At 39.9% G+C, this 14,971-nt stretch overlaps 1 protein-coding gene across 4 annotated transcripts in view; it reads left to right on the top strand.

Moving 5' to 3' along the window:
* Positions 1–14,971, top strand: part of Dpyd (dihydropyrimidine dehydrogenase) — a 925,939-nt gene that overhangs the window by 633,860 nt on the left and 277,108 nt on the right. For 3 of the 4 annotated variants that reach the window (XM_060392819.1, XM_060392817.1, XM_060392820.1), the window contains exon 16: positions 1,749–1,832. The exons of the other annotated variant lie outside the window; for it this stretch is intronic. In XM_060392819.1, the coding sequence (XP_060248802.1) occupies positions 1,749–1,832 (84 nt within the window). The remainder of the gene's footprint in view (positions 1–1,748; positions 1,833–14,971) is intronic. 4 annotated transcript variants of the gene reach the window in all.

The following is a 14,971-nucleotide window of genomic DNA, read 5'->3' as shown; positions in this document are numbered from 1 at the left end:
CTCTATCCTCTGCAATGCCAGCAGGAAGGGGCCAGCCTGGTTTACTTTAATTGTTAGGTAACGGGAAGCATTTCCAAGCTGGATTATGGTGGCAAAGCCGCATAATGTGTCCGTGTTTGGAAACATGGAAATGGATCAAATGGACCCTCACAGACATAGAGGAGGAAAAGCAGGTGTGCTAATGAATGAAGATGGGCAGGAAAGTCAACTGAGAAATAACTAGAGTTGAGTTCGTTAAGATCACATGTAAAATTTGTGAAATAGAGAAAAACAATTAGGAAGAATAGAGAAACACTGAGGAAACAGCTTTTGGTTTAAAGAGCAGTCTGGCATACTTAGTAAATAGTGGATTTTTTTTTTTAAATAAGAGCCTTCCTATGAGCCTTCCTATTATTGAAATCTACTCAAGCCCATAATTATAAACGTATCATCAAATACTAGAAACAGGTAAAATAATGTAAAACTTGGTGAATTTAATGTATTTGTCCGCTGTCCCTTGAGTTACTATGTTAAATTTGAAAGATGGTGTGTGTGTGTGTGTGTGTGTTGCATATGGAAGTGTGGTTGCCAGTTTTGTATGCAGAGGCCAGAACAGATATCACATGTCAACTCCTTTAAGGCAGGGTCTCTCCTTAGCTGGAACATTCCTCCTAGGATCTTTGTCTCTTTCTCTCTCCTGTCATTAGGGTGACAGACACACAATTCCTTAACAAATTTTACATTACATGCTGAATTAAAACTCAGGATCTCATGCCTGCACAGCAAATATTCTTACCCTCTGAGCCATCTTCTCAGCCCCTAGAAAGTGTTTGATTTTTTTTTTCTCAATAGGCATTCCAAGAATTTGAAAAGTCTCCAAGTATTCTGAGCTGTTCTCTTCAGTTTGAAATCATCCATTTATGTGTTAAGGGAAGAATGGTTTATTTAAATTATAATAACTCATAGTCACTGAAGTTCAGTAAGATAACCAATAGCTTATGCTTTTTAGAATGAGTTTTTTTTTAATATGATGAAGTTGGCTTTTAGTTTAAAAAATTTAAGTTCTACTCACTCATTCTAAGTATCTAACTACATTTTTCTTTGCATGCTTCTTTCCATCCTCATTTACCCAGAATTATTAAGTTCTCTCTACAGAAGGAGAAGCTGTATAGGGAAGACAAAGTATGGTTTCTAACAGATCGAGTTCAAATTTCTATTACCTCATTTAACAGCCAGACCTGCCATTTAATATCATGCGTTTCCTTTTTCCTGTCAGTGGAATGGGTATTATGATAACACAAAGATTCAGAGCTTTGAGACAGGTCAGGGAGCCAAGGCACTTATCACAGATCCCGACAACTGAACTTCATCTTCAGAACCCACTCAGTGGAAGGAGAGAATGAACTCCTGTGTGTTGCCCTCCGACTTCTTACTGTGTACACTGCCCACACATATACGAAGAAACATGTACATGCTGGCATATAAAATACATTTGAAATAAAAATTAAGATCATGTGAACTATATCGATGAAAGAAAATGCATAGAGGGGAACAAGTTACACCTTTTAAGCTCTCAATCAATGTCTTATTGTTCTTAACTTCACTACAACTTGGGAGACTGGTAAGAGTGTGGCTGAAGAGGAAGCCATGGTGAAATCAGAGTGTTTAAGATTAAGCTTGGTCTTTGTAATCAATGGAGGAAGCTTCAATGTCTGAAAGTTCTGCCTTTCTTCCCCCCCCCCCCCCCGCCCCATTTTCCTTCCTTGCAGGCTTCTGGAGCAGATGCCCTGGAGTTAAATTTGTCATGTCCACACGGCATGGGGGAGAGAGGAATGGGTCTGGCCTGTGGGCAGGTAAGGACCCCCAGCAGCTGCGGCTGTGTCTGTTGGTGTGTCGTAATGGTCCCCGGTATGGAGCCTTACTCTACCTCAGGCGAGGAGATCTGTGGATCTGATGGCTGGCTCGAGACGTGCAGGTCTGCATTGTTTAAATATTTAGTGCTTAAAAAGTGGAAAATGAAAGAAACTGGAATTCCGGCAACGGTTGGGTTTTATTGAGGAAATCATATTATGTGCTCGACAGGAAGGAATATCATAACAAATAGTTTTTAAAAGCGCTGAAGCAGAGTTAGCTGATATCCAAGGCAATGTTCTTTATTCATTTCTGAGGCTGATCCCGTTTCCCTGGGGCAATACACTGTACACAATGCATTGTTCGTAGTGATTTTGTAGTAAATGGGGCACAGCGCAAATTGCGTTTTACAGTTTTTAGCATACGATCATTATTCCCTAACTGTGTTTGGGGAGTTGCAAAAAGACTTTGATGCTATTTTTATTTAGGGAGACAATAAATGGAAGGTTTATGTTAAAGTAAATTTGAGAAAAAAAAACCCTAATGAATAAATGCAAAATAATATGTTAATATATAGGAAATATGACATCTTTATGGAACAAGATGTAGTATGGGGTATTAAGGGGCGATGAGAAAGCTTAATGTTTAAAAGGTTAGCGCTTTGAATCTCATTTCGCCTTTAAGCCCAGAGGAAATCGTGCGAATTAAATAATACAAAACTTTGGTATTGCTGGCAGTGTCCTAGAACTTTAACATTTACTTTTGTGTCCACATGTGAGTCGGGGCTCTCTGCTTAGGACGTACCCAACTGTCCCAGGGTCCTGTTACTTCTCAAGTCAGTGAATTGCTATGAATTAAACTACTCAGAGCCCTTTATTTGGGGGGAGGGGAAAGTTGTTACATGTTTAAATGACCAAGAGTTTCTGTTTTCCTGTTCAAATGCAGAGAGGGGTTCCTTAAGTACTTTGTAAATATTTAATCATCCTTGGGAATGGATTTGCAACTCAGGAAGAAATCATTCTTACCATCAGCAGGAGGGGAGGGGCTGGCCAGGCATCTTTCACCTTCTCTGTTCTGCTCACAACAGGATACCCAGAAGGACATTAAGTGTGATAAACACATGCACAACCTAGTCCTACCAAGTTGGGGGAAAACAGCATTATTTCTGAGTCATATGATGAGCTAACAGTATGTCAGGGCATGCAGCTTGGTTAAAGGGAAGAAGGCTGTGCTGTGGGTATGGCTGAATCCAGAAACCACATGCCACTCAAAGATGAGGCCCTGAGTGGACCCCAGAACCCACATAAACTGCTCGCATCCCTGTGGGAACCTGTGATGCCCAGTGCGGGGAGGCAGGGATGGGAGAATTCCTGAAGTGTTCTACCCAGTCAGCCTAAGGATTTAATTAGTGAGCCTCCCTTTCAGTGCGAGACACCACACAATACAGTTGAGTCATTGACCTCTGCCTGCCACATACATATGTATGCAAAAACCCCACAAGAATGCAGACACAGAAGGATGCCAGAAAGGTACCAGTGCATGTCTTCAGTTGGTCGTAAGAGGTCACAACCTTCTCTCATCCACTGAGTGTACCCCTTTGCCCGTTTCACAATCTAGACTCCAGAGCCCACATTTTAAAAACTAAATTACTTGTATAATACCAACTCTGGAAAATAGGAGCATACTAATTTATTTTTTAATATTTTATTTGGAAGTTTTATGAAAATTTAGCACTGTTTTTCCTTTGACCTGATAATTTCCTTAGAATTTTATAATAATAATAAAAAAATACATACAGTGATTTTTCTCTAAAGCTCATGTAAGCTGTTCCCCAAATCTTCTGAATGTACCCCAGCGTGTCACATAAATACAGTCACTGTCTATGAGTACTTTGACAGGAAGAATCCTTGTACAGCTAGACAGTGTAAAAAATAGGAAATTATCCAGAATATAAGCAGTGCATTTAATGAGGCTCAAATGATACCATCATCCAAAAACAATGAGAAGGAACTGGAAAACCTCTGAAGTTACAGAAAGTTCAGTTTTACAAAAATATTTGAAAAGCAAAGATTTTTATCCTGTATTTCTAAAAAGTTAATGCATGAAACTGAAAACTGTCCAAGTGAAGTTGTTCAGAAAGGACAAACATCAAACTGCCACCACAATCATATTGTTAATTTGAAGGTAAATCTGCTATTAAAAGCCCAGTTATTACCTCATATGCTACTTTCTTAAGAAAGTATTTATGGTATTTATTTTTGCTTCAAATGTAACCATTATTTGAAAATATTGCAAAGTCCCAGCTGAGCTGCTTCTTTCAAAACGGGCTTTGTTCTCTGCACTCGTCTGAGCTTACCCAGCTGTGAAGTGGTATAGGTGGACCCTCTCCTGAGAGTTCTTTAGTCACAGAAACCTTTACACAGCCTTGAGCTGAATGGGAATGCCAGATGATAACAATTTTGCAGGCAGAGGTAGCAATAAGATTTTCAAAGGCTTCGGTTTGTTGGCTCAAGGAAAGGAGATGTTTCTGTTCCACATCTTGGCGCTGCTAAATGTTAACAGCCAATCTTACCCATTTTCTTTTGAATTTTATCATTATGAATTAAATAACTGGAAAATAACGTCAACTTAATGAATTTTGCTTGAAGTCAGATGATATGAACGTTCTGCTCTTTGAAGAAGAAGGAAGACTATCAGTGTATTTTTATTGAATGGTCTTCTATGGTTGGCCTCTAAGAGGAACAAGAACAGTCTGGCCTTATTTGAATTTGCTTCTAGCATTTTTCGCTCCCCTCTCTGGTTTGCGCGTTTCTTCCTCTTTCCCTCAGTGTCCAATGCATAGTTACTCAGTGTGTGGTCAGGGGAGAAATCAAGAGCTGCTATAGGGGGTCCCCTTACACCAGCCTGGTAAAAGACTGTCTGTAATCTCCGTGCCTGCGGAACACTTGCTTCATGAAGGGGAAGCTAACCCCTTCATGAAGGGGTTAAAGTGAGATTTTATTGATCATACAAATCTACTATATAACACATTTTCTTTTCCGAATACCTGTTGTTTCTCATTTAACTCAGCTTCCTCACAATATTTAATAAGCAAAGATTTTTTTCCCTAAGAGTGTGCCCTAATATAATTATCCCAAGTTAAATATACATATGTGTGTATAAATATACAATAAATATAAAAATATACATATAAAAAATCCAAAAACACATGACTAAAAATAATGAAGTTTATGCACAGAGAAAACGATAATTTCTGTAAAATACAGGCATCTTACTTATGAAATGTGCAGATATTAAAAAAAAAAAACAACTCAAGCTGATCTTGATGTACAAATCATGTGTTTCCTGCCAAGTGAAACTTCGTATGAGACCTTATAGTCTTCAGCTGCACCAAGGAGTTTGAACTACTCTCCCTCCATATTCTTTCCATCAGCCATCAATGCTACTTCTTTCAAGCTACTTGTCTTCCAAAAGCATAAGGGATCCACCTCCAAACAGTGCGGTTGGAACAACATGACTTCTGAAATCCCGTATGGATCTAAAGTTCTGTGAGTGTGGACATTTTAAGTAGAGTAATCAATAATTTTGAAAATTCCCTAAAGAAAACAAACAAGTTATCTAGGTTGTTGGGGGGGAGGGAAGAAGTTCACTATTTTTAATCTACATAAACCCATTATTTTACCTTTGGTCTCTTTTACTTGTCAAAAATACATTTCAGAATCTCTGTAGATGCATGAAATTGTGGGGAAACACCGAAACATTCATGCGTTATATTTATGGGTATATATATACATTATGGGTATGTGCCTTGTGCCTGTGATGAAGTTGAATGCATAAACTGAGCATAACAGAGGACCAGTGACCAATAATAAAGATGAATGGCTATTCCAGTGTAGTCCTATGAATGCTTTTGAAAGCTTCTGAAATGTTTAAACCTGGATTTTCCTCAATAGTTTTAGACCATCGTTCATGAAACCACACACAGGAAAAACCATTGTGTTGTTGGCAAATATTGGGCTGAAATGAATCTTCATTGTTTTAGTACCATCAAGCACTGCTTACTCCTTTGCATATTATGTCTGATTTGATACATGAAGGGTAGTGATAAAACACTCAGGGTTGGGATGGTTGCTTAACATGTATCATGCCCTGGTTTTAATCCCTAGCACAGTAAAAAATAACAAATATATTAACTCCTTTAATATATATTTAAAAGAGATGGCTCTTTAAATCTCTTTATCTCTATATCTCTTTAAATATATTTATTTAAAGAGATGGCTCAGCCATGAAAGGCTAGGCTCACAACCAAAAATAGAAGAGCTATCTGGATGTCGTGATGTAAGTCTGAAACCCAGGCTGCTCAGGAGTCTGATGTCAGGGTATCATGAATCTGAGGCCACTCTGAGAACACAACCACTTCTCATCCACAAAATGAACCATGCATAGAAAAGGCACACTGCTGTCATCAAAGTTAGGGTTGTTCACTGAAGCTGCATTGGTTAGCTATCTTGTACTTAAAATGGAAAAATAAAGCCTTTGGTAATTTACATAAGTGCCTACTGTTCTAATATTTTAAATGTTAACCGCCCCGCCCCCCGCCCCCCCCAGCCCCAAATGTTGGTGTTCAAGCAATTTGAGATGGTTCAAGCAATTTCATACTCTGGTTGTGTGTACTTCAAAGAGTAAAGTTGTGTTGCACTTGTGGAAAAAAAATATCTCTACTCTGGCTTGCAACTTCCAAAGTATGTTTATACCTCCATATACAAATTGCAGGTCTCAGAGCAGACCGTTGAGTACCAAAGCCCATGTTTTAATTAGCAAACTGGCAGAGAGTAGGAAAGAGACCCAGAACAGTTCCCAGTGAGGAAGCATCCCAGTGTCAGCATTAAACTTAGCGACTGAGAATCAACTGCAATACCAGATCAACTCTTAAGCCTTCCATAATTCTGAGTCTCCCTTATCTGCCATTACCCAATCTATAAAAACACAAGGAAGCCTGAACCTTCTATTCAAGTTCTGTCTCCTGGGCACGAGGGAGACTCCAGCTTTCAGATTTAAAGATATCTACAATTTATTTGTATAAATCTATTTCCTATAACATTTCATACACTGTAAATCTAATTATTCTATAACCATCTTTATGTACAATAGTCAAAATTACACCGTTTGAAGGTTCCCCTTTGCCCTAAGTGTCATGTGTTAAAGAAAACAACAATAAAAAACGAGCAAACCAACAAAAGCTTTCTTTAAAATTCTTTTAAAATTTCATTGAAAAATTCACTTTTATTCTGCTGAACCTTTTTGCCAACATTCAGAATTGTATTAAAAGGGCTGTGAAAATTCATTAGTGTTTTTCTTTGAGATTATTATTAGCACATATATTTGACAAATAATCCTTCCTTCCTTTTACTTCTTTTGGAATAATACAGAGGTGAGTGCCTTTTAAAAAACAGAAACGCAGTGTTAGAAATGAGAGCTCTGTTAGACTCCTTTAATATTGCTTCTAGTGGACAAAAATAACAGCAGACGTAGATGAGGGTTAAGTCTCAGTCTCGCCTGTAGATTGCACCCATATAACTTCCCTTGTTGCGCACATGTACACACATGTATATGAACATACATGTGTGTGTGCATTGTGTGCTTTGCAGTTGTGTGTACATGTATGTTGAGGCCATAGGGCCTCTTCAGTTATTGTTCCTCTGGTGTTATCAACCATTTGTTTGTTTGTTTGTTCGTTCATTTATTTTTTTTACTTATTGAGAAAAGGTAGGGCATTGCCCTGAAAAGTCTGCCTGTGGTCTCAGCTGGCTGTCCATTCAGCTGCAAGCACTTGAATACTGGGATTACAAGAGCTGTCATCATGCTCAGCTTAAAACAAAGAAACAAGCAAAACAAAATAACACCAAAACCAAAAAACAAAAATGTGAGTTTTGGAGGCAGAACTCAGGTTAGTGTTATGATGGAAAGCACTTTGTGGATTGAGCAATCATCCCAGCTCCTTTATACCTTTCTGACTCAGCCTCTTTATATTACAAATCAGATTTTTCCACAATCTTTGCTGACTCTCTGGCTTTCTGACATCATAGGCACTACGTGCTCTGCTTACTTCTCAGACCTGCTATCAAGTACTGAAAGAAAAATAGTTCCCAAAGGTCAGAGGCTGTCGTGGAAAATGGAGTAAAATGCTTTGCCTTCCTGCTTCATATTTCACATTAAGAAAATCAAGAGATGCTTGTGCCATCGAACTTCTCAATGATGCATTCACAATCACATGGCAATTATTATATTTCCTTCAAACACTCAGTTTGTTGTTTTTTCATATATGTTGTTTACCCTTCCTTTTGAGTTGTCAAAAATTTCTGAAGTTTATAGCTGTGCAGTGGTGAAGCTTGAGTGTATGGAGTAGAAGGGAGCACAAAGGGCTTTTCCTTGTCAGCCCTTTATCCACAGGGTGGAACTGGCCATAGTGAGATGTTTGATCTGTTTTCCCTCAAAACAACGACTATTAAGACCCAAAGATCTGGTTTTCTTGGTGCTGGCCTCCTCTCATGTGCCTTGTCTCCTATTTAGCATTGTTATTTAACAGCATCCAATTTCCATATGTGAACAGAAAAAAAATAAATGAGTAAAATATCCAAACTACTCTCAGCTCTCTCTTTTAATCTACTATTATTCTTTCTGTTTAGAAGTCATATACTTTTGGCTGAAATTATCCACACAGAAATCAGATTTTATATCTGTGCCAAATGACAACTAATTTATGAACTAATATAAGTTACCAATCAACCAAATGTTCCCTGAAAATGAAAGACAATCATGTGTGGAGGGTTGTGAAGGTGGAAACCAAAATTCCATTCTTACTTGAATCTTTGATAACTTAGAGATTGGACCCCTACCAATGAGCCTGTATTTCCTTCTCTATGTCTCCAAGAGGTAACAGAGTAGTTTGGCTCTTGTCCTTGTAGGTTTTCCACTGTTCATTGCTTTTAACACCTTCAATAGAGGTTCATGGCTAAAAAGTGCAAAGATTTAAATGGAAAGTTTTACAGTGGCAGTTTAATTGAAGAGAAGACTGTCAAGCTTCCCAGGCAGGTCAAGGGGCTGAGCAAAGGGGATGGTGTCTATTACCAGCTGTGCCATCATGCATGATCATGCTATGCCACAGTATCATGCGTCCCTCTATTCACATATCACCCATACAGGATTTCCAGACACAAGGCTAGAAAGATGGCTTGGAAGGTATGAATGCTTGCACCACAATCATGAGGACCAGAGTTTTGATCCCAGAATCCACACAAGTTGGACATCACAGATCTAAAAGGGGGGGGAGACTGAAAGATTTCTGAAGTTTATAGCTTCCAGCCAAACTGAGAAAACACAAGCCAAAGTCTCAGGGAGAGGCTCTGCCTTAGAGGGAAAGACAGCCCATATTAGAGGTACTAGAAGAAGACACCCAAAGTCCTGTTCCAGCCTCCAAGCATGTATAGGTACAAGGACATGTATATTCACAACACATACGCACACACACACACACACACACACACACACATATATATATATATATATCAGACTCTGTTTCACACAGCACGTTGTCCTGGGAGCTGTGACCAAAGCAATATTTGGTCATTCCCAACATTCATTTTGTCCTCAGGAAGACTTACATTGTGATGTTTGCAGGATGCTTTAGATGAGCAAGGATGAAATGTTTAAAAGTTGCGCATCTTAAAATGTCCAGCATCGTAAATGATTATTACTCCAGATAAAATCACTCAGCGGGATACTTTGACACTTTCCTCCATGATCTGTTCTATGTCCAAACTTAATTTATGAAAAATGAAAAATCGAGTAAAACCAAGGCTTGGTTTCTGTTTCAGCCTGCCAATGTTTTTTCCATAAGACATTAACCACAGAATTTTCCTCTCACCCTTGCCAGAGAGAGCAAATGTCTGTCACTAGGAAGAGAGTCCAAAACTGAGTGTGAAGACTGCATTGCCCCAGATGTGCCAGCCTGTCCCCTGGGAAATAAAACCTTCCTCCGGCAGCTGGGTTAACAGACTCTCTGTCTCACACAGCACATTGTCCTGGGAGCTATGACCAAAGCACTGTTTGAATGAGGTCCTCATTAAGCATCTGTGGAGGGGGACAATATAAAGATACTTCTTTTAAAGCCAAAACCCTGACAAGTCTCATATTTTCTAAATTTCTCAGAGAGTTGAAACTTGGGAACTCTGGAGCTTGAGAAATCCAAAGGATGAGAGAGATGGATATAAAAGCTACTGGGAAATACAGCCCAGTGTTCAACTTGTTGAGTTTCATTTGTTTTTGACATTGGTCGGAAAAAAAAGAAAAGAAAAGAAAGCCTTTTTTCTTCAGCTTTTTTTCTTCCTCTCTCTCTTGATTGAACTCCTACAAGTGAGGGATGCAAAGCTAGGGCTGGCAGCACATGCTGATAACCCCAGCACTAAGGAGGCAGACGTAGGAGGATCATGACTTTAAGCCTATCTTGGTCTATGTGGTGAGTTCCTGTCTCAAAAATAAAAAGTAAAAAGACAGGAGAAGGGGGACAGAGAGAGAGAGAGAGAGAGAGAGAGAGAGAGAGAGAGAGAACAGACTGCTTCCTGTTTAATCATGTGCTGATTGTCAGGGACACTGAGACTAGAGAGTAGGATTTTCAGTCTTGCCAGCTGACCTGCTAAACCTGTAATGTTGCAGTCTGGTGTTCTGTGTAGTTAACCCTCCCCACCCCCAACCCCCAACCCCACATAGGGAGACCCATGTAACAACTTTGGTGAACTAACACAAGAAACATAGGCCTATGTGCTACAATTGTCTGGAAGAATGCCTGAAGTCTGCTTCTGATGGCCCCCCACCAGTGGGTTTACTCTGTTCTCCTTTGTTGTCCCTGTGGTGTGAAAGTTTTGAAGGGCTTTCAGATAAATGATCCACTTGTTTATGAGGAGTCAAAATGAAATATTTGCTTTGTGTTATGTTATGTGGCTTAACTTGTTATTCGATTTTAATTCCCTGCCATTTGCACAGATGGGTGTGCCCTGTAAGTAGATAACCCCAGGAGATCTTGAGGAGGCATTTATGTGGCTGGCAATATTTTGCCTAAAGCTAGTAGTCTGTGAGGTTTTTAATTGTGGTTATTAATGTTTGTTAATGATATACAAATGATGCTTCTTTTAAAAATTACAAACTTTTAGTCAAAAGAGATACTATTTAAACATAAAGTACCAGTTCAAAGTCTATGAGTATTGTTGATTTTTATGGCCATAATATGGTTCCAAAAAGCATTAGATTTAGTAATAGGTGCATTTACTAATGAATCATTGCAGAGAGAACTACTTGCATATTTTAAATTTTAATGGGTTTTTAAATGTATGTATGTAGTTTATATCCCAGAGAGGAATAGCAAAAGCATTTTAAAACGTTTTAAATATTACTCTTAAGTGGTAGTTGTTAATAGTGACATAGAGAAGTTGAGCCAAGCTCTTTTTCTACTTTCTTACCATAACATCTTGACCCAAGCACGAAAGTTAACTAAAAGACACCATTGGCCTAAGTTGATAGAGAAGAAGGTGGAGGAAAGAATGTTATCTTAGCCAATGATTCCATGAAGTCATGTGGTACCACAGTATCTCACCAGAGTGGTCTACAACAATGAGACAGGATGGAAATAATGCAGAAAACAAGATCACCAATGTATAATTATCAACAGCAAATGGGAATATTCCGTCATAAATTTCAATGATCTTAAAGAAGTAGAGGAGCCAGAAGACAAGACAGCTTTAGTTACACAAAAAGCTCCAGGCTACATAAGAACCTCTCTGGAAACAAACAGTAAAGATAACAAAAAATTTAAAAAGATTAAACCTATTATGTATTCCTTATATCATGAAGATGATAAATACAAGGCAGAGTGAGATACAGTTTTTCAAGCAGATTATAAAGAAGTACTTTTCTTAAAACGTGACTGTGGTACACATTCTCAAGGTAAACTGAGGCAGACCTCTTGTGTTGAAGAAAACCTGAGTCTATTCAGCTGTCCTCTGCTGTATGCTGGGCATCATGGTAGCTATTTTTACACATGCGATCATAATTTCTACTCTATTAACTTGGAATAGAAAAAAAAATATTCTGCCTTAACAAGGTTCTGAGGTTACAGTGGCTTTGCCTCTCTTTGAGTCTATGAAAGAGGCTGAGATTCTGACATGAGGTAGATGCTTAGCAAACAGTATTAGGTCAGACTAACCAGGGAATAAATGAATGAACCAGGGAGTGACTAACAAAGCGAATAAAACTGTGTGTAAATCTTTTCACACCTTTATCAATGAGAAGATACTGAGTTGGGGCTGTTCTGATTATTTCCTTTTCTATGACCTTACTACCTTGTTACTTTGGTTTTCCTTCTTTTTCTTATTTCTCCCTCAGCCAGTTCTCATGTTTTGTTTTGTTTGTTTGGTTTTTTTTTTGTGTTTTTTTTTTTCTTCAGTGTTTCTGGAACCCTTCCGAAATGTATTAATCCAGAAGCCCTGCTCCCTGACAGGCATATAGCTCCTTTTCATGTAGTATATCTTTTTTGTTTACACTTTGCATTTTCTTACCTAAAAGTGAACTAAAAGGCACCATCAAAGTGTAAAAACTGTAATTTTCTCTCCAAACTGTATTCTCCTACATAAACAAGGTCTTTGCCCTAGCCTGAAATAAAGAAAAAGTGCACTGCTAGCCATGGCCTCTAGGGGGCTAAACACATGGCGTTTCCGGCTGCGGCCACACCCATGCTCAGGGCAAATAGCTGTTCCGGTTAACAGACGTTTCCGGTGGTACAATCGTTGTCACCTATCAAGGTCTTACTGCTGGCTAAACTTTGACCCAAAGGGCTAATACGTTTACTCTTCCGAGTATCCTTGTGATAATTCAGATCCTCAGTTATCTGGGCTCTTGGACCTGGGTTCCTGGCCCTCCTGAGGAGTGTCAAAAACATAATTGCTGGCCTTATCAACTATATGGAATCTACGCACATCTTCGTGTGTAGGGGTGCACACGCAACAATGAACATATGTCTGTGAAGACCAGAGATAAACCTTGGTTGTTGTCCCTCAGGACCCGTCCATTTTGTGCATTGAGACAAGGCATCTCGCTTGGACCTCGATTCAATGACAAGATCAAACTGGTGGCCAGAGAGCCCCAGGGATGCCCTTTCTCTGGCTCTGCATGGATGGGATCACAGCACTACGCTCCAGTCATCTTTTTATGTGGTGGTTATGTGTTGGGCACATCACTACCAAGAAGAGTGCTGCTGCACCCAAGGACATTAAAAAGCTCCGCTCTTGGGCTTGGAATGTAGTTGTTGGACAGAGAGCTTGCCTGGCATGGAGGAGACCACAGGCCTGATCCCTAATAATGAAAATAAAATAAAATGCAATTACAAAGGCCGGTTTCCTGATCTTACTAACAAAAGACAGCCAATGCTTCAAAACTCACCCTAAGAAACAGGCTTGCACTTCCTGTCCCGGTTGCCCCCGATTTCTCCAAACGTGAACGCAGGCCTCATGGCATACTTTCTGCATTCTCTGTATGCGATGGCTTCTTTGGTTTGCTTTATGTCTGAATGGCTATGAATGATTTAATGATCAGAGATATCATTAAATTTAAAAATGTAAGACTATGGATGTTCTGGAAAAGAAAAAAAAAAAAGCAATAGCCCAAACCGAAACAAAACAAAATTTAAAAAAATACTCCGATTTTAAATATTTTCTCCACCCAAACTCAAAGAAACTCCCAGGCCAGTGAGTTGGGTCAGCAGATAAAGTGAAATCCCAGATTCCCACAGAGGAAGGAGAAAATTGACTCCTGACAGTTGCCTTCTGCCTAGCACGTGCCACCTGGTCCTCGCTGTGTATCCAACCACAGGAACACATAATACTTACTACACATGTGAACACACATGCGTGCGTGTGCATGCGCACATGCTAATAATAAAGGAAACTGAAGAGTATGAAAAGATATCAAACGTTTAAAAAGCATCTCTAGGCATGAAAAAAATGAAGGATTTTTTTTTTTTTTTCTGGCCGTGAGTGTAGATGACCAAAGTCTGATTTAAAAAGAAAAAAAAAAAAAATCCACCATCTTAACTGTTTACGTGGTAACCCCCCAACTCCCCATGGAGGAAGGTGGAGGGGTGGAGGTTTGGGGCCCTAGGAAGCTGCATGGGGCAGGCAGAAGTTGCTTCTTTAGAACCTGTAAACCTGGGCCACGAAAGCCCACGGAGGTTCCCTGGGAGCTAAGCCCCCCTCCTGTCCACAGTGGGAAGCACTGTATCTGCGGAGTCCTGCCCAGCTCTTTCTGCCTAGCCTGCCAGTCCCCACCTACCCGTCTACAAAGGGTGGATCATTAAGCCATCCAGGCAGTGGGGAGTATTTTCAGAGAGCTGTTGCCCTTTCCAGCAGCCTGGCAGCGAGTGACCATAATAAATTATGCACAGCTCTGTGAGACTGTGACACCAGGCGCTGGAGGAGCAGCAGGGGTGGCTGAAAATCCATTATTTGAAATTTTTGTTTCTTTTTCTTACCAGATTCCATGCTGCTCCTCTGCTGTCATCTCTCTCCTTCTCTCCCCCCATCTATTGTTTTGAGGGGTTTGTGTCTGACAGTTCTTTTCTAAGGCCGCTTTTGTCCCTTTTTGTTACCTTGTTTCTGCCTTCCCCCCGGCTCCCCCTCCCTTCTTGATCTTGTGTGTTCCAGCCTCCTTTTCCTTCTCTGTCAGGCGTTTGCCTTGCTTTCCTTTCTCTCTCCCCGCCTTATTGTCTCACATAATACAGACAAACAAGTTCTCTTTTTGTCTGCATTCTTCTGCACGGCGTTATGGAGTTGTCGTTTTCCCTTCAGGATAGGCACCCTCACTGTATGAGCTATTCATTCGCGTCCCGAGAATTCCAAACACATGTCCGGAGGAGTGCCAGGGCTGGTGACAACAGAAAACAATCAAAGCAACCAGGAGAGTTGTTCATTGAAAACAGCGCAGATCTATTTGAGCCCGGGAGATCTGCTCTCACAGCGTCTGTAGGCTTAGGCTACTTATTTTAGAACATTCAGGATTGTCAACTTTTCTGGGAGAATAGGACTGATCCTAAGGGCCA

The sequence above is a fragment of the Meriones unguiculatus genome, chromosome 10 (assembly GCF_030254825.1).
Source record: "Meriones unguiculatus strain TT.TT164.6M chromosome 10, Bangor_MerUng_6.1, whole genome shotgun sequence".
Taxonomy (NCBI): Eukaryota; Metazoa; Chordata; class Mammalia; order Rodentia; family Muridae; genus Meriones; species Meriones unguiculatus.
This window is presented reverse-complemented; position numbering and strand designations above follow the sequence as displayed.